This window comes from Oryx dammah, unplaced genomic scaffold (genome assembly GCF_014754425.2).
Source record: "Oryx dammah isolate SB20612 unplaced genomic scaffold, SCBI_Odam_1.1 HiC_scaffold_11232, whole genome shotgun sequence".
Lineage (NCBI taxonomy): Eukaryota > Metazoa > Chordata > Mammalia > Artiodactyla > Bovidae > Oryx > Oryx dammah.
Genome location: NW_024080625.1, coordinates 4,531,164 through 4,550,744, shown reverse-complemented (window position 1 = coordinate 4,550,744; position 19,581 = coordinate 4,531,164). Strand labels below are relative to the sequence as shown.

Here is a 19,581-nt window from a genome sequence, read left to right as displayed (position 1 = left end):
ACAGATTTTGTCAAGTTCTTTGCTTTGTGGAGGGGCATGTTTTCCAAGATTTTTACTCAGATATTCTTGAAGTGTTTCTCATGCCCAGTTATTTTTTACTGAGTTATTTGCAGTGCTAATTCTGCACTTCCAATCCTGTTCACATTGGAGTCAGTCTGCATAGCTTCTTCTAGAGTGAGCAGTGTGCAACCTGTTGTTATTAATAATTTGCTGGGTTTTTCTTATTAACTTGTTGGAGTTTTTAAAATACTCTTGTGAGTGGTCCTGTGTCATTCCTGTATATTGCAAAACTTCTGCCAGTCTGTGGCTATTTTTTCCCCCTCTCTTTGTAGTGCTTTAATGAGGTTCTTACTTTTAAAAGATTTTGAATGTATTAATATTTTTCTTTATGATTTATGCTCTTTTGTTTTTCTTTAGTAGTATTTTCCTTTACCCCAATGTTATCTAGATACTCTTCTGTAAGTTGGTACTGTTGCAGTTTTATTTTCTACCTGGAATTGATTTATATGTGATAGGATTTAGGGGTTCACTTTCACCTTGTTCTGTATGGATATTCCACTGCAGCAGCCCTATTTATTCAAACATCAGTTTTTACCTTACTGGTTTGCTGGGTCGATGCTGCCTGTTAAATATCAGTTTTGGTGTACGCAGAGGTCTCTTGCTGAACTCTTTATTTTTCTCTTTTGCTCAGTTTTTCTTAACTTAAAGGGCTTCCCAGGTGGTTCACTGGTAACGAATCTGCTTGTCAATTCAGGAGATGTGGGTTTGATCCCTGGGTTGAGAACCATTGGAGAAGGAAATGGCAACCCACTCCAGTATTCTTGTCTGGAAAATCTCATGAACAGAGGTTGTTGGGCTACAGTCTGTGGGGTCACAAGAGTCAGACAGGACTTAGCAACTAAACAACCCCAGTAGCAGCTTGTCCTTTAGGAGATGTCTTGACTGTTCTAAGGCTTTGCTTTTCTATTAAATTTATAGCTCAAATAAGGGAGAAATGACATCTTCAAGTATTGATTCTTCCAAATGATGAACTTGATAATTTACCTATTTATATAGGTTCTTCACTCTTTTACAACAGTTTTAACATTTTCTCCATGTAAATTTTGTACATTTTGAATTAGATTTTTGTTCCTGGACTCTTCATATTTTTAAGTTGTTGAAAACAGTTATAAAAAATTAAAATTCTTAACTGTGGCAGGTCTTTAGAGACACAATTTCTTTTTTGTGACCCTACACATATATATTATATACCGATTTTGTGTCCAACAGACTTACTAAACTCATTTATTCTCATAATTTATCTGCAAGTTTTACTGTTGTCCATATAAACAATTATGTAATTTATTAGGGATAGCAGGTTTTTTTCCTCGCCATTCCCCTTGTCTTTGTTTTTTTGTTTGCTTGTTTTTTACTAACTATGTTGGCAGTGGTACCACAACCAGTGAAAAGAAGCGGTGATAGTGGGACATATTATCTTGTTTCTGATGTAAAGGAAATACTTTCAGCCTTTTACTGTTAAGTATAATGTTTTTTTATAGGTTTTATACAGCGAGATTTTATCAGGTTAATGAAGTTCATTTCCACTCCTAGTTTTATAAGAATTTAGTTATTTTATCATGAATGGATGTTGGATCTTATCATTCTGGTAAAAAGTCTTGTTCATTAAATTTTTAAAAATTAAACTTTATTTTTCTCTTTTCTTTAGCAAAGAAGTTTGTGATCCTGACATTGGCGGCCAGATCATAATGTGTCCTCAATGTGATAAAGAGTGTCCATTCTGGTCACTCAATGTTACTTGCGAGTCCTCAAAGGTATTTTTTTCAAACATTTACAAGTAATGAAAGCTTTTTTTGCCTTCTAATAATTTTAATACAACATAGTGCTTAAATTTTTTTCCTCTTGAGGAATTTAGAAAGGTAATTTTCAGCTAAGCCTTCATTTTCAGAGATAGATATAAAATACATGTGTTATTCCTTGTTTATAAATAATATATTGAAATTAAAAGCCTTATCAATAATCTCCTGAAAGGTCAGTGAAGAACTGTAGAATTGAAACTGCTTGAATATTTCAAGTAATCAAAACAGATTTCTCAAACCTGCTTATCTGGCTTATTTCATAAATACTATTTAATAGGTTTACTGTTATAAGTATTTTCCTTAATTCAAGTATGGAAACCTGAAATCTGTACTTGTTTTTCTACTTTGAAAGTATGCTAAAACTCTCCTTGGATTTTTAAAGACTTTGCAGATCAGATTTAGACTGTATTTATAAAAATGCATAAGAAAGGTTTTGTCTTCAAATGGTAACAGACATTCACTTTGTCTCTAAACATTCCTACCAAACACATCTGGTTCCCCTTACACATGCAGATACATGATCTTGAGCTATATGACTTCTTAAAATCCAGGAGGTTTAGCAAAAGCATTGGACTGGAGGGAGCTTTCTGAAAGACATACCAGAAAGACTAGACAGGAAGAAAGATGGTTGGCTTGCTTCAGAAGGTTTTCCTGACAACTTTGACCTTCTTAGAATTCTTCCCTGTCTTGATCTCTCTGTCTCCTCACTCTGCTATGAAAGTTTAGGAATATTTCTATGATCTCAGAATATTCTGATCTGCTCCATGTAAGTCTTACTTTAACTGAATACACAGCTGATATAGTGATGCTACTTTATAGTTTAGACTTTGCAAACTTATACCTGGATTATCACTCGACACACAAAACAGTGCTGTGAGGCCCGCAGAACAGGTGTTACCTCTATTTTACAGATTAAAACACTGAATCTGCGGGCTTAAATTGCTCAACCACCCGCCTAGTAACAGGCAAGCCAGAAAATGACAACGCATCTGCCTTCCTTGCTATTACCACGCTCCTCACTGGCTGACTGTAAGACCATGCACTTCACTCTTGAATGGAACTCAGTTTGAAAAATTGCTCCACCACTTAATTAAGAGGATCGCAGGATATTGTCAACACATGTATTTTTATACTTTATGAGTTAAATTAGATTTCATCGCCCACTCCCCTTCAACTAACACAAGTTCTAGACTATAAATACCCATCATAGATCACTCAAAGTGAAAGACTTGGAGGTAGCAAGAGAGAAGCTGCCTTCCAGCACTGTTGACTCATAAAGGTCCTTAGTGTATATCCCCAGGCCACAGGATTTAAGGCAAGTGTGAAGGATAATACCAGAGGCAAACTGTACTCCACAGAATACAAATGGAAATTCCATTTTCCTTAAGAAATTTCTACACTGTCATGTTTTGGGGGAAAAAAAGTGAATCATTCTCTTCCAGTTTCAAAAAAAAAAAAATGCTTTGAGTCTTTTCAGAGTGATTTATAAAGGGAGGGAAGTGTATAAAAGAATATAAAAGAATGAAATGAAAAATAACATAAAAAAGGAAAAAAGAGAAGCACCTTTCCTGTTTGTTGGTTAATTCAGTCATTTCTTCATTTATACATTTTATAGTCATTTCTTTCCTTTTGGAAAGTGATGGAATATTCACTAGTTGATATGTATGCCAGAATTATTAATAAATTAGAAATAGATAATCAGGATCAAGGAAATGAAGTAACAGTTATGGAAATAATCAGGATTGATACTGGTTTTGTGACTGAGCATTAAATAAAGTTCTTAGCTTTTTAGCTGACAAGATAAAGAGGAAATATGGTTAAGTTATAATGTTTAGGTCTTTGAAATGCATTGTTACATACTTTTGATTTTGTTCCTTTGCAGGAAGAAAGCATAGCAAATTGTCACTTTTCTAGATTCTAACTTTTCTAGATTTCTCTCCTCCACTTAAAATCATCATGCCTGCATGTGCAGCTCTCTCTGCCTTCCTGCTCCACATGACTAACGCAGTGTGCTGACTTGGGGCCACTGTTAGCACAGCCAGCTTTCCCTCTCTGCCATCCTGCCAAGCAAGCTAAGTTAAGCTTCTTACCAAGAAAACGCTTTGCTTATTTTCCCCCTTACTTCCTGCTTCCATGTTGTTTCTGGGGCATGTAGAGCAGAGAGGCCAACCATCTTATACTTTCAGTTCCTCGATTCTTACCCATATGGCAAAAATGGTAATTTCCTCCAAGCCACCTAACTGTCTCTCATAGGAGTGCAAGGCACATCTTACTTTGCAAGATGTTTTGAGCTCAGCAGCTGCGGTGAGCTTGGCCTTAGCAGTACACACCTGCCTTTTCTTGCTGTTCCTTTCCCTCCCACTCCTCTGGTATTGACAGATGTGTTTCCAGTGGCTTTTTCTCAGCATAATAGGATTTTCTTTTTCTGGAGTAGGAGGATAGAGGCATCAGGGCAAATAGGGAGGTATCACATAGAGAGAGGTTTGCACTGATTCCTAGAAGAGAAGTGACACTGGACAGAATCTTCAATAATAACATTATAACATGCAGAACCGTATTTCATGGGACTTTTCCTATAATAATTTTTCAATAAAGGATAAGACATGACATTAAAAGAGAGCTTGGAAAAGATGGTTCAAGAGAGTCAAAGCTAAAAGATTTGAAATCTGTATTCTGTGTAATCCCAGGACTAGAGTAGGTAGGGAGCACTGTTCCCCAGATTGATCACTCATTTGTTAATTCTGTCTTCCTTGAGCTGGATTTTTGAGAGGAATAATTGAATGACAGTTTAGGACTATTCTTTCTGCTCAGGAAATGTATGTGTGATTGAAGGTCATCTACATGATTTAGAAAAGGATATATAAGAAGATGGGTAGGTGGATATTATTTTACAAAAATAACCTTAACTTATATTTTATTTAGATGGAAGTTGTTCATTTTGCATCAGTATAAGGGCAACCCAGAAAGAACTTTTAAAAAATCAAGTTTTTTACTTAGAAGCAGCTTTGAATTTTCTTTAGCACTGAAGAGTTTGCTTTTTATTTGTTTTTAGCCTATAGCTTCCTTTTCTAGCATGTCTTCTTTACTTTTCATAAGATCTTTCATAAAGTTGATATTGTGTTTGCCATTTTTTCTACTAATTTTATAGACCTTTTTAGGAGATATAAAAATGCTCACTGATGAAAAATTGGTAGCTAATTGGAAAATTTTTCAGGAATTAATAGAGGGAGACAATTAGCAAAAATTTGAAAGTTAGTAAGCTAGTAAATAGAGTATGTAGTGTATTCATTCATGATCACTGTACCCTTTGTAATGTCAGCAAAAGCACTTTTGCATCTTTATCCTGATGAAAGCTTCTGTCAGCCATGATAGAAAAGTCATCACTGAATTTGAGGAAAACAAGCTCTGGAGGCAGTAAACCCCAGCTTTGTGCTTCTCTTAAGAAAACCAGGAATTCAGGAACTTGCCCCCTGACCAGGGTGGGATAATAAGATGCAAATCATAAATCTCAAAGTTGTTTGGAGTTCATTGTCCTCTTAGGGCCGTTCTGTTTCCTCGAATTCACTATGATCGTCCATAAAAAGAAGCTGTTATTCAAAAGTATGTTGGAGGCTTTCAACAAAATGGAATCTTAGCAGCTGTGCTTATTTCTTTATCAAGACACAGAAAGATTCCTTTGGAAAATGTAGTCTGGTAAAAGCTGTGTGCTTTCAGGAGAATGAGAAATCTCGTCTGTAAGTAAGTAGTAGATATGGTGATTGTCAAACTCGGCAACAGATTTAAAAGAAATTTCCAGACTGTAAGATATACCAAGCAGCGCATATTTGATGAATTCTAGTAGGTGAAGAACATAATTCATAAATGTCATTATTGTATTTTACAGAAATTGTGCATCTTTGACAGTTTTGGAACCCTAGTCTTTGCAGTATTTATGGGGGTGTGGGGTAAGTTATATATATATTTTTTTCAGTTTCCTTTTGCCTCTTAACTGAAATCAAACAAACAAAAACCCTAAAATCACATAAGTACTGAACTTTATATCTTTATATGGTTTTATATAGAGAGACTATCAAAACAACCCACTTTTAGTCTCTTGGATTGCCCAAGCTTCAGCTCGCCTGGAATGCCACATTTATCACTCTTAAGGCCATTGTATCAATTACTGCATATAAAAATACCTCAAGATGTAGTGGCTTAAAACCCACATGTATTGTTTCTCATGGTTCTCCATGTCAGGTGGGAAATTCGCCACCAGGGTTGGTGTACGGGGCTCAACTGGGCCACCTCGTCCTGGTGTGCATTTTTTCTCAACCTCCAGGAGCTGGACCAGCATTCTTCACATGGCAGTTCAGGGTTCCAAAGAGACGCAGGAAAGGAAAAGTACACATCAGGCATTTGTTGAGCCTACATGTGCATCTAGTTTGCAAATGTTCCATCAGCCAAAGCATGTCATGGTCAACCCAACAACACTGTGAAGAGATGGGAGGACAGCTCAAGGGCTTAGAGAATACAGGGAGGCATGGGTCACTGGCAGCTATTGTTGTATTAGCACCCCTAGCTGTGATCCAACCTAATTTTCATGAGGTTGGGGTTCAGGAAAAGCAGCAACATGGGGATTCCAGGTAAGCTTTCTTGTTTATATACTTCTGTATGAGTGACTAGTTAATAAATACATGCTGTTACTCTTTTCATAATAACATTCTGTTTAATAAATAGGACAGATGTGATCCTTAAGAATATAATTTGTATATAGAAGCTTTAACACTAGATATTATTTATCTTCAATAGCATCATTAATGTAATGAGGCAATTATCATTTTATACAGACTTTGACATGTTTAATTGATGTAAATGTTCTACCATAGGAGAAAAAAAAATGTTCATTTTCGAAGATAAATGCATTTCCAGTTTCATTGTGTGAGTCTGGGGTAAAACAGTTCAGGATGTAGATAGGTGGGGGAGGAAACAGAACCAAGTTTCTTATTTTGGAGAAGACAGCCTGTCAACACATGCTACTTACATACAGATACCATTGTTTATAGGTGTCCCTGGCGGTATTTCTCTTTTGCAGTGGTTGTGCCTATGAAGGGTCCCCAAATGAATCACAAAACAGACAGGCCAATTACTTTGGACACTTTTAAGAGATGTTAGTTGCCACTCCTGCATAGAATAAACTGTAAGATAGCCAAATGTATCTAATAAGTCACATTGTCATTCAGACATTTAGCATGTTTTGGCTGGAGACCAAACAGTAGCTAATATTTGCCACATGGAAGAATAAAGATCAAGTTCATATATTAAGATTCTCTGTACTCCTTCCCTGTGAAATACACCTTTCATTTTTTTCATCTTGGTAAGAGGGTGAGTGCTGAACATGTGGGCAGGGGCAGTTTTAACTAAATTGCCCAAACCTCAGTCTCAACACTAATTCATAATCTATAAAATTCAAACACATCTATTGAACTCCGTATGTTAATAGAGCTGATAGCCCTAATTAAAAGAGACTTCTTAAATGAAGCAAAAATTACTAACTTTGACATGAAAGAAAAGCTTCAAATTTCCTAACCAGTTCTGCTTTCTGTGATCATTAAACTACACCATGTTTATAGAAGTGACAGGCATATTGAGCTGCTGATTTTATTTCATCAGATTTTAGAATGCAGAAAACATTTCAGCCCTGCTCATGGCACCATATGTGTATCTTTAAGGATATGTGTGTGTATGATGAAGTTTTTATTTTAAATGCCTTATTGCTTTTCTTGTTACCTCTGCCTGATGAGAAGTACTGCTGGGAACCTTATTACAGAAAGCCTGCAATTGCAAAACTGAAGTTTTTCATATCACCATCATCATATTCCTGTACCATCTCTTGTGCCCAGATGTATGTTGCAGAGTATTTTTCTTCTCCCTGGAAACTATAAAAGTTGACAGTAGAAAACCTTGTATAATAAATTTAGCATAAATCATGTACTTCTTTGAAAAATATCCCCCCTTTTAGGCCAAGCCAGTCCATCTGCTCCTACTGACTCCTAGAGCGCTAAACACCAACTACTCCCCGTGGAAGTAGAGGTTCTGAAAGCCTTCTCCCCTCTCTATCCCTTGTCGTTTCTTACCTACCTCTCTTCTCCCCACCAACCTCTTGGCTGCATGACTGCCATTTTTAATTTTCACCTTTGAGTTCTAGGGTGGGCCTAGTGATTTCTAGAAAAACTCAGAAACCTAGCTCGTAAGAAGGGGGATTTCAGGAAGCCGTCACCCTAACTAGCTGCACTTGGAGATCAGAAAATGACTATTACAACTGTTCATTTCAGGTCTCTGCTTCTGTGGCTGCATCCACACTAGCAAAATGATGCAACTCCTATAACCAGCTCTGTCTGCATTCAGCTGCATTTCTGATGTCAGTGACACACATTAAAAACCACATCTGGAATCCTAGCTGCAGGAGAGTCTGAGAGATGTGATTTTTTTTAGAATCATGATTTTTAAAATTTATTCAAATATAGTTGATTAACCACATTGTGTTAATTTCTGCTGTACAGCACAGTTTTTCAATTATACAGGAATTTTTCATATTTTTCCCAGTATGGTTTATCACAGTATATTGAATATAGTTCCCTGTACAATACAGTATGACCTTGTTATTTATCCCGAGAGATGTATCTTCAGCCTTGTAGTCTTTCAGTTAGGAAGTAGGAATCTAGGCTAAGCAAACTCATCTGCCTTTCTGAGTGATTACAGAAGTCTGAATAGTTTCAAGATCCAATAAAACCCGCCAGGCCTTTAGCAGCAAGCTGTTAAAGCAACTAGAACGATCCCAGCTACAGAGTGTGCCTTGTCCTTAGACATTGCTGGATACAACCACCTACACTGTGTATTGGAATCTTCCGTCAGATGGATATTTTCTTTTGCTGTATAATGTCCTGATTAAGAGGACCAGCTGGTTGTGGTTCCCATGGTCCCAGGCAGCCTTCTCTCTTTTCTTATTCTGTGTTCATTCTATGTTCATATGGAACGTATTCCATGTTTCATGTTCTGTGTTCGTTTTCTCATTCTGTGTCTCTCAGTCAGCTAGAGCTGCCTGGTACATGGTTTGCTAGAGAATGTGAGTGCCGTGTTCCCCTCTGGAGTCCAACCAGTTGTTTTATTGCAGGGAGAGAGAGTACAAAAGATACAGAACAGGAAGTCCGTGTCTGGCATCGTGCAGTCACCCCAGGTCCCCGTGCTGTCACCCTGGGACATGCAGCACTGTGAGCAAGCAGCCACGTGGCCCAGGACGCTCCAAGCACTGAGTGGCTGTGCTGGGCTATGGACTCTGTCATGGGCCCTGCTGAGTACTTGGCTGTATGAAACGAGGAACTAAGAAACTCCCACCCATTCCTGCAGCCCTCCAGGGTTTCAAGGATTTGCTACCCACTCATTATTTTTCATCAGGCCATTTCTGGCGTGCACAGCAGTCCTACCACTTCCCTCTCAGAATGCGTCAACTTTGGGATTTGGTAAAAGCATCCATTTTATGTTCAAGTTCAGGAAGGAAGGGGAAGGGTACCCACTGTCCTTTCCTTATAGCAACTGATTAAATTGCTTCTCTTGCTTTTTGTGAGAAGAGAAGTTTTATTTTCATAACTCATCTCCTGCTAATACTGTTGCTAGATTGTTACTGAGCCAATGAATGGCTGTTATGCTCCCATTCTAAAGATGAGGAAAATGACACTCAGGCAGATGCAGCAAATTACTAGAGGCCCCAAAGACAAAAAGTGACAATCACAGAACAAGAGCTCTGTAGGTACTTTGGTTGTCGTCAGCCCTTAAATCAGTGACAGGATGCAGGGAATAGTAATAAAGTTGTAACAGACTTTTAAAAGGATGCAGAAACATTTATTTGATATAATTGCACTATCTTATCTGGGGATCTGAGAAATGGGCTAGAAAATAATGGTTCTACAATCTTGATCCTGCCTCACCTATGTGGATATGGGCCCTTCTTTCTGGATCAGGAGTAAGAAAGCCCAGCCTCACAAGATCAGCCCTATTCATTTCATCCACCTACTTGTAGATGCCAAAACACAGTAGGACTTTCATGTCCTGCATCTCAAATGTTTTTCAAATAGTTATATTTGAAGATATAAATTCGTGAAAGTAAGCTGCTCTTTCAAATGAAGTGAAAAGTAATTTTCTTAGCAGAAGAAGAAAATAAGAATTTTCTTCATTGAAAATCAATAAAAATTTCAAAAATAGCTGTATTTCTCATATTTCAATTAAAGTGACAAAATTTAGAGAGATTCCATAAACACAGGGAAAGTATCCAGAGTGGCTTTGGAGAGCTTTTTCCAGGCTAGTCTTATAAAGAGGCTATTAAAGGAAAGATACCATCTTCTCACCCACCCACAGTCCCTTTCTTGAGGTTGGAAAGGGCCAGCATGTCCCCTGGTGAGTGGTCCTGGTCAAGGGAACCTTGGGACAGGATGGTACATGTGGTATTCTCTCAGTCTCTCTCTCCTGAATAACTCCCGGCACTCAAAGGGCCGGAGCCACCACAACCTCACCCATCAACAGTTGCATCTTCCTCTTAGCTCCTCCAGGCCCTCAAAATGGGCAGAGCAGAGAGTGGTAGACAGTGGAAGGTCAGGCATAGCAGGGAGCAGCTGGAGCGAGCTTGGCCCGCCAAGTAGACGATTACATCCTTCAGCTGAACCAGGCAGTGGCCGTCCTCCAGTTTTTGGAATGACTTCCCACGGTACATTCATTTAGCTAATACTTAGCCAGTGCCTGCTGTTTGCTAGTGTTTCAGCCATGGACAAAACCAAATCCCTGTCCTCACGGACATCGTAAATGATAAATGCAGCAGCAAACAAAGGTCAGGATGTGTGAGTGCTATCCATTATGACATGCACAAGTGGAGATCAGAGTAGGGAATAAAGTGTGTGCCTTTTTTGCAGAGTGTGCACTAGCTCTGGACGGATTTCATAGCTGCAGAGGGGAAGACAGAGTGGAAAGAATGTCATGGGCAGAAGGTGTAATGCAGTGTTGGCAATAGAATTCTCAAATTAAAAAGTAGGGGTCTTCTGTTAGATAAAGTGTGTGGTGGTATGAGCCCAGGGGTCTTTAGTAAGTGGGTGGTGGTTCTGCTTCATGTGCAGCCTGAGGAGAGCTGGCTCATTCCCCAAAGCTGGGATCTCTTTGGAGTATCTGCGTGTGAGGCGAGCAAGGGTCAGATGGGGAGCAGGACCAGTCAGTCACAGCTTAGTCCCTCAAGGCTTTCATCCCATGGATACTTCATTTCCCCCAAATGGGGGAAGAGTGCAATTGGCTGGGCAGGTTCTCAGTGGTGGAGGCATCACTCTCTGTACGGAACCCTCACCACTGTGGATCCCTTGCACTGACTGGTCTGAGCCAGATGAGGCTGTAGAGTAGCTGAGCTGTGGTACCATGCTTCCGTTCCAGCAAAGTGGTCTGTTTTTAAAGGTTCTGGTCAAGGAGTCACAAGTGCTGTCTTACCCATAAATGAGGGACAAACTCTTTCATTCTGGGAAGGATATGTAGAAGGAGAAGGACCTGCCCTGAAAGCAGGAGCCACTCTGGGGACTGGTTGAAATCTTTCTAGCTTCCCAACCACATAGGGGATGACTAGTGGCCTCCCCTACTAACTTTGTGCTCTTTGCCTCCTTTGACAGCAGCATCCGTGGCAAAAAGCCAGGCTGCCACCCATATATGCTTGTGAACATCAGGTAATCACAGCAGTGGCATCATGAGGGTTAGTGTACCCACAGAGGCAGTGTTGGGACAGAGGGCAGTTACTAGCTTTATGTCCTGGAGGAGGAGAATCAGACACTGGGCAGGCAAGCAGTGATGACGTCTCAGCAGAGTGGGTGCTGGAACAGAGCCAGCGGGAGGTGGGTTATGGAGCAGGCAGCTTGGGCAGTTAGGCTTAGTTGTAAGAAGGGCTTGCCTTGCTTCGATAGCTGACTCCTTATCTCAGGCAAGTATTTGAAGTTTTCTGTGCCTCTGTTTCCTGATGTCCAAAATGGGGATGGTAATAGCAGTTACCTCAGAGGGTCATGAGGGTCTTTATAAATGTGAGGTCATTTAGCTCAGTACAGCCTGTAAGCTGGTTCCTATTTCCCCCCTTTTCCATAGAGGGAAGCAGGGTCTCAGGCTGTGGAAGCATTGTAACCAGTAGTCAGACATCTAGTGATTGTCACAACCAGAATTCAGACTTGATTCCAGTGTCCAGGTTATCTCTACTCTCACTCACTGTTGTTGGAACATCAGTGAAGTCAGAACAAACACTGCCGAGAGGTGGGTATTTTGAGCATTTCCGCTGTCCTCGCCATTGGGAAGCATTGCTTTCACCTTCCTCATGGCGCATCTTGAGGTTTTCCCCGCATGTCCAGCTGCCCGTGGCAGGGTCTTCAGAATTTCAAGACAGCCTCTGTTTGCCCTCTACCCAAAGGCTCCCTGTTCTCTGCAAGCTGATTCTTAACCCTGACTGCCCTGTTGAGCTTTCCAAAGACAACAATGCCAGACCGATGAAATCAGCACCTTAAGAGTGGTGCCCAGGCTGAAAACATTTTAAGAGCCCTCAGTGCTTCTCATGCAGCCAGGGTGAGAACTGCCCCTCCACAGTCCATGAAGAGCTCATCCACTCTTGCCCCAGTTACCGCTGCAAACAGGACAAATTCTCTGCTCAGTCTGGGTCTTTCTCCTGAGTTCTAGACTTTTATCTACCTACCAGACATCTCTCCTGGGGCCCACAGGCAGCTGATCAGAACCGAATCAGTTGTCTTCTCTCTCAGACTTGCTCCTTTTCCTGCCCTTCTTATTTCAGGGAATGACACTGCCAAAGCCAGAAACCTGGCAAGCATCCCTGATCTTCCTCTTTCATCACACCTGCGTCCAATCTGTCTACCTGCTAAAATGCCATCTTCTCGCAACTCCTAGCTGAAGCATCCTGGACCTGCCCTTGGGTCTAGCTGCCTCTACTCCTTCTTGACTGCCTTTGATGTCCCCTCCACCTTTAAGGCACACAGAGTCCTTTGTGATATTCCCCTGCCATCTGTGCACCTGTGGCCCCACCCATCTCACCACACTCTGGGCTCAGTTCCAGACTATTTGAACTTCCTGGAAAGTAGTTCTCCATGTGTCTCTTTAGCATCTTGCCTTTGCATAGACAGCTCCCTGGGGGACATGGCCTTAACATTCTACCTTCACCTGATCAGCTCTATGGCACCTCAGAACTCACCCCAGAGGCCCTCTTCTCCGGGACAGCCTTGTTATCAACACATTGTGACTCTGTGTGCCCAGACCACCCAGCACTTACCTAGATCACAGCCCTCTTAAAAGTCTGCTGTAAGTAACACTTCACTGTGATTCCTATATACTTAGAAGTTCCTTGAAGCAGAGACCATATCTTTTTTTCTCTTTATTCTCAGTACTCAGTAAAGACTCAGAAATATTTGTGGATGTAACCGGTTATTCCAGAATTTCTGTGTAGAAAGGGCTAATGGGTAACAATCTGATTGGAAGAAGTGCCTAGGGGATTTACCCTGAAACCATATTTTCAATGAACACTTAGTGTTGTTTCTGTCTAGTATTTGAAGTGGCAAGTCTTGAAAAATAATAAAGATTTCTTAAAATTATTTTACTCATACTTTATACAAATGTGAAAAATATATTTCCATATTTAAGAATATTATTTTAATTGGGGCGACTTGGAAAGTAGAAAATAAAGATTTGGGGACCACTAAAGCATTCTCATCCCCCAGGGCCTTTGGAGGGAATGAGGGAGAAGGATGCAAGGGGAAGCAAACTAAAAGATGCACCATGGACAGCTTTGAATTATTATAGTTGCCTGTGTTTTTTATTGTCAGTAATGTGCTAGTAGCAGATGCTTTAGTGGTAGACAGGATCACATTCCTTCTGACCATCACACGACTACCCTTCCCATGATATAGCCTGGTTTCACAAGTTGGATAAATTATCATTTTCCTTAAAAAATAAACATTAGCTCACTTTTTAAAGTATTAGTGTCATCTATAATTAAAATTGGATTTTATTGACCATGTACAAAAGTGTTGTGAGTAATTAATAATATTCAGTACAGATTTCTGAAGCATCACTGATCCTTGAAGATCCGCATGACGCTTTTCTTTCTCTTTGTTAGTAACCTTGTTTTTGGAGTTTTGGAAGCGGCGCCAGGCAGAACTTGAGTACGAATGGGACACTGTTGAGTTACAGCAGGAAGAGCAAGCCCGACCAGAATACGAGGCACGGTGTACTCATGTGGTGATAAATGAGATCACTCAGGTAAATAGGATGTCGTCTACATGCAATTCAGTCTGTGTATTGCTGGGGTTCTCAAACTTGGTTGCACACTGGAATCACCGAGGAGCTTATAAAATGTTGATGCCCAGCTTCTGTCTGTGCACATTCATGGTACTCAGTGGAATAGGGTACATTCTGGCACAAATTATTTTTAAAGCTTCTTTGGTGATTTTTAATGTATAGCCAAAGTGAAGGAGCACTGTTTAGAATTGTGGACACAGGAGACAACTGTGGTCCTTTCTTTTTTAATAACAGTAAAATGAAAAATATATAAACTCTGAAAGAAATGTAAAAAGATGTATTGATTTGTATCTTTTCATACCAGTAAAAAAAGAAAAGTGACATAGAGGGAAAGACACATTGATTTTCATAGGTGATTCTCAACTTCTCACATGTACCTTCATTATTACAGCCTCTCTCTCTTTTTTTTTTTTTTTTTTTTGAGCCTTTATTGAATTTGATACAATATTGCTTCTATTTCATGTTTTCGCTTTTTAGCCACAAAGCATGTAGGATCTTTGCTCCTTGACCAGGGATTGAACCCACACAGCCTGTATTGGAAGGCAAAGTCTTAACCACTGGACTGCCAGGGAAGTCCCTACAGCTCACTTTTCGTCATAGACTAGCTGTCTTGAGCTAAGCCTCAGCCACTGCTCCCCCTTCTGGCTGGAATGTGCACAGAGTAGTGTGACTGTTATCCTAAAATCGAGAGTGGATAAAAGGGGAAACATTTGTTGAGATCCTGCTGTATTCAGGCCCCATCTTAAGCATTTTTATAACTAGACAGGTAAATATGCTGCTTTTATTGTTGCTTCAGAATTTAAAAATAAAACTCTCTATCTCTTTGTATAGACATTTCAAAGTCAGTGAAAGATGAATTTTTAAAATCATTTGCATTATTGCTTCTTTCCATCAACATAGAAAATTTAGAGCTGATTGTATTTGCAGTCATCAGTATAAGGACAGTAGGTTTTGAATACGACTAAATCTTGGAAAGAAAATGCTTTTTACCAAGAGCATCTGAAAATGGCTCCAGCTATAGATTTTATAAATTGAGTCGCAGATTTACAGAATGTTGGCACTAAAAGGGTCTGGAGAGAGCAGTTCAACCTCCTTATTTTATAAATGGAAAAAAAATTAGGTTCAGTTACCCAACAGAAGGTGACAGTTGTCTTTTATAATGTAACAGGCTCCAAATAATTTCCATTATGAATAGTTCTCTTGTTTACAGTGAAAGATGGGGGTCAAAGCATGTGTTTGTGAAAGATTGTACATTCAGAAAAGAAGGCTGAAACTTAGACAAAAGCAGATGTGCTTAATGTTTTTGAGTACTGAAAAACAAATGCCTATGTTATTGGCAACATATGAAAAATACTGAGGAAAAGATATTTTGGAAATTTAAACCTACCCATTTTAAATTTAAAATTGCCAGCTAATAAGTTAAATTTCCATTGTAGCATTGCTTGGTAAAAAATTGAAGATGAAGGTTCATTTTTTTCCTTCTTATTCCTCACTTTGCTTTTATTGCAAACACATCCTCCATTGTATAGAGAGGCCAGCAGTGTTATGGAAGGCCCTGGGAATAAAACGTATGGAATTCATATCCAAACACAACGACTTACTAGCTGAGTGATACTGGAAATTTGTTAACTTCTCTGTGCCATAGTTTGGCCAGCTGTAAAATAGAAATCCGAGAGTTGTTTCCTCATATGATTGTGGTAAGCTGATGGAGTTAATGAATAGAACCTACTTGGAATAACACCTGGAACAAAGGAAATGCCATGTATAGGTCTGCAGCTATGATCACATGGTTGGTTGGGCCTCTCAAAAAAATCTCAATATATTCATATAAACTATAAAATAGAAATGCTAAAAACTCGAGAGTTACACTTTATTAATACAAAAGTTCAGTCAGGAAACTTACAATGGATACCTGGTACTCGAAGATATCTGCGAAACTTTCTGTCCTGCACAGGCTCTTTGCTATCACTGCAGGACTTCTGAAATCTGAGACAAGCTCAGAAATAGTGCTGTCAGATACCCAGACTGTTGAGCTCAAATCATAGCAGATAAACAGTATGTTATTCACACTTGCCTTTTCAGAAACTGTTAGTAAAACAAACACTGCACTGGTTTTGTTGCGTATATGTTTGAAATTGTTAACCAAAAAAAAAAAAAAAAAGGCGTGCAATTTTGAATAAGGAGGCTGAGTCTAAAAACTAATTTTTTTAAAAAAAATTAAGCCTAGGCTTTTGAGACCGTGTGTTTTTTAAGAGCACCCAAGAATGCATTTTTCCTGGAAGTCAAATGTTAATTTTGTATAGAGGCTGGGATAAGTTAATGATTTTATCTTTAAACTCTGTGTGTGTGTGTATGTGTTTGTATGTGTGTTTATCAACTTTAAATGTACAATATCGATTTTGAAACATATGTGTGTGTGTATATATATATATACAGGAAGGTAACCACCACCACAAACATAAACACAGAACAATTCTTTTATGCCAAGTGTCTGTCCCCTTGTATATTAATCATTTTGGATTCTAGATCCTCTCCGAAATCCTCACCTTGACAAGCACTGATCATTTTTTTCTTATAGCTAAGTGATTTTTCCTGTAGCCTTGTTTTTTTTCTGTGATTTTTATATAAATAAAAATGACTCGGATGTAGTCTTCTGTGTCTAGTTTCTTTTAATTATCACAATCCTTGTGAGATTCACCCAAACTGTTTGGTGTATTCATAGTTCTCCTTTTGGTAAGTAATTTATCATTATATACATATACTACAATTTGTTTATTCTTTGAATAGATTGATGATGGGCAATTGGGATTTTTCTCTCTTGTGTTATTATGAATAAATTTCTGGGAACAGTTACATATAAAAAATTAAACCTAGGATACAGCAACCAATTAGGAGAAAAATCATTTTGTTGGAGAAATCCTTAATTGACTTTTTTCTCTTTTTCAATTAGGAAGAAGAGCGTGTTCCCTTTACCACTTGGGGAAAGTGTATACGTGTAACCCTCTGTGCCAGTGCTGTCTTTTTCTGGGTAAGAATCTGCAACAGGTTTTTTTTTCAGTATCTAATTTTAAATGTTGAGAAAACTGAAAAGTCGAGCTGGAAACTGTGCAGTCTCATAAAAAAGATTGATTCCAGAGAACAATTAAGCCACCACATGGAGTGGCTCTCAAGGTTTCACAGTAACTCCTGCTACCCATGACTCTTCCAGCTTTTTCTTTCACCTCTATTCTTTAAATCAGATCCATGGTTCAGGTTTTCCAGTTTCTAATAGAGAGACCAGATGGGAGAAGTATTCTAAAATTTTCCAAGAGTAGCCTTAATAAAAAGATAATAGGAACTATCGAAAAATAAAAACTTCTGAAAGACATAAAAGAAGTCTTAAATGATTCTAGATAAAGACAGTGCTTGTGAAATATCAGAACTTAAAGCAATTTTGTGTTTATTATTAATAAAATCATATTGTTGCTCTTCAGTCACTAAGTTGTGTCCAACTCTTTGTGACCCCATGGACTGCACCACACCAGGCCTCCCTGTCCTTCACTATCTCCCAGAGTGGCTCAAACTCCTGTCCGTTGAGTCAGTGATGCCATCCAACTATCTCATCCTCTGTCGCCCGCTTCTCCTACCCTTGGTCTTTCTCAGTATTAGGATCTTTGCCAATGAGTCAATTCTTCCCATCAGGTGGCCAAAGTATTGGAGATTCTGCTTCAGTATCAGTCCTTCCAATGAATATTCAGGGTTGATTTCCTTTAGGATTGACTGGTTTGATCTCCTTGAAGTCCAAGGGACTCTCAAGAGTCTTCTCTAGCACCACAGTTCAAAAGCATCAGTTTTATGGCCCTCAGCCTTCTTTATGGTCCACCTCTCACATTCATACATGACTACTGGAGAAACTATAGCTGTGACTATATGGACCTTCGCTGGCAGTGTGATGTCTCTGCTTTTTAAATATGCTGTCTAGGTTTATCATAGCTTTTCTTCCAAGGAGTGAGCGTCTTTTAATTTCATGGCTGCAGTCACTGTATACAGTGATTTTGGAGCCCAAGAAAATTAAATCTGTCACACTTTCCACATTTCCCCATGTATTTGCCATGAAGTGATGGGACCAGATGCCATGATCTCAGTTTTATGAATGTTGAGTTTTAAGCTAGCTCTTCCACTCTCCTCTTTCACCCTCATCAAGAGGCTCTTTAGTTCTTCTTTGCTTTCTGCCATCAGAGGGGTATCATCTGCATATCTGAGGCTGTTGCTTTTTCTCCTGGCAGTACTGATTCCAGCTTGTGATTCATCCAGCCCAGCATTTTGCGTGATGTACTCTGCATATAAGTTAAATAAGTAAAAGGACAATATATAGCCTTGACGTACTCCTTTCCCAATTTTGTATCATTCCATTGTTCCATGTCCAAATCTAACTGTTGCTTCTTGATCTGCAAATAGGTTTCTCAGGAGACAGGTAAGGTGGTCTGGTATTCCCATCTCTTTAAGAATTTTCCACAGTTTATTGTGATCCACATAGGCAAAGGCTTTAGCCTACTCAGTGAAGCAAAAGTAGATGTTTTTCTGGAATTCTCTTGCTTTTTCTATGATCCAGTGGATGTTGGCAGTTTGTTCTCTGGTTCCTCTTCCTTTTCTAAACTCAGCTTGTACATCTGGAATTTCTTGGTTCACTTACTGCTAAAGCCTAGATTGAAGGATTTTGAGCATTTCCTTGCTAACATGTGAAATTGGTGCAATTGTGCAATAGTTTGAACATTCTTTGGCATTGCCTTTCTTTGGGATTGGAATGAAAATTGACCTTTTCCAGTCCTGTGGCCACTGCTGAGTTTTCCAAATTTTCGGGCATACTGAGTGCAGTACTTTCACAGCATCATCTTTTAGGATTTGAAATAGCTCAAACGGAATCCCATCACTTCCACTAGCTTTGTTGCTGGTAATGCTTCCTAAGATCCACTTGACTTCACATTCAAGGATGTCTGGCTCTAGGTGAGTGACCACACCGTCATGGTTATCCAGGTCATTGTACAGTTCATCTGTGTATTCTTGCTACCTCTTCTCAATCTCTTCTGCTTCTGTTAGGTCCTTGCTGTTTCTGTCCATCTTTTGGGGGCTTATTATTAATAAAATCATATTAGTAACATAATGAGTTTTATTAGCTCAAGAGACTTAGCTGCTGGCTCAGCAATAAAGAATCTGCCTGCAATGCAAAAGGCACAGGAGACACAGGTTCAATCCCTGGGTGGGGAAGAACCCCTGGAGAAGAAAATGGCAACCCATTCCAGTATTCTTGCCTGAAAAATTCCATGAACAGAGGAGCCTGTCAAGCTACCATCCATGGGGTCACAAAGAATCGGACACAACTGAGCACATGGCTCAACATTAGCTT

At 39.3% G+C, this 19,581-nt stretch overlaps 1 protein-coding gene across 2 annotated transcripts in view; it reads left to right on the top strand.

Moving 5' to 3' along the window:
• LOC120861344 (anoctamin-6) overlaps window positions 1-19,581 on the top strand; it is a 232,009-nt gene that overhangs the window by 176,774 nt on the left and 35,654 nt on the right. For both annotated transcript variants that reach the window (XM_040236992.1, XM_040236991.1), the window contains exons 9-12: window positions 1,706-1,811; window positions 5,740-5,800; window positions 14,017-14,159; window positions 17,149-17,226. In XM_040236992.1, the coding sequence (XP_040092926.1) occupies window positions 1,706-1,811; window positions 5,740-5,800; window positions 14,017-14,159; window positions 17,149-17,226 (388 nt within the window). The remainder of the gene's footprint in view (window positions 1-1,705; window positions 1,812-5,739; window positions 5,801-14,016; window positions 14,160-17,148; window positions 17,227-19,581) is intronic.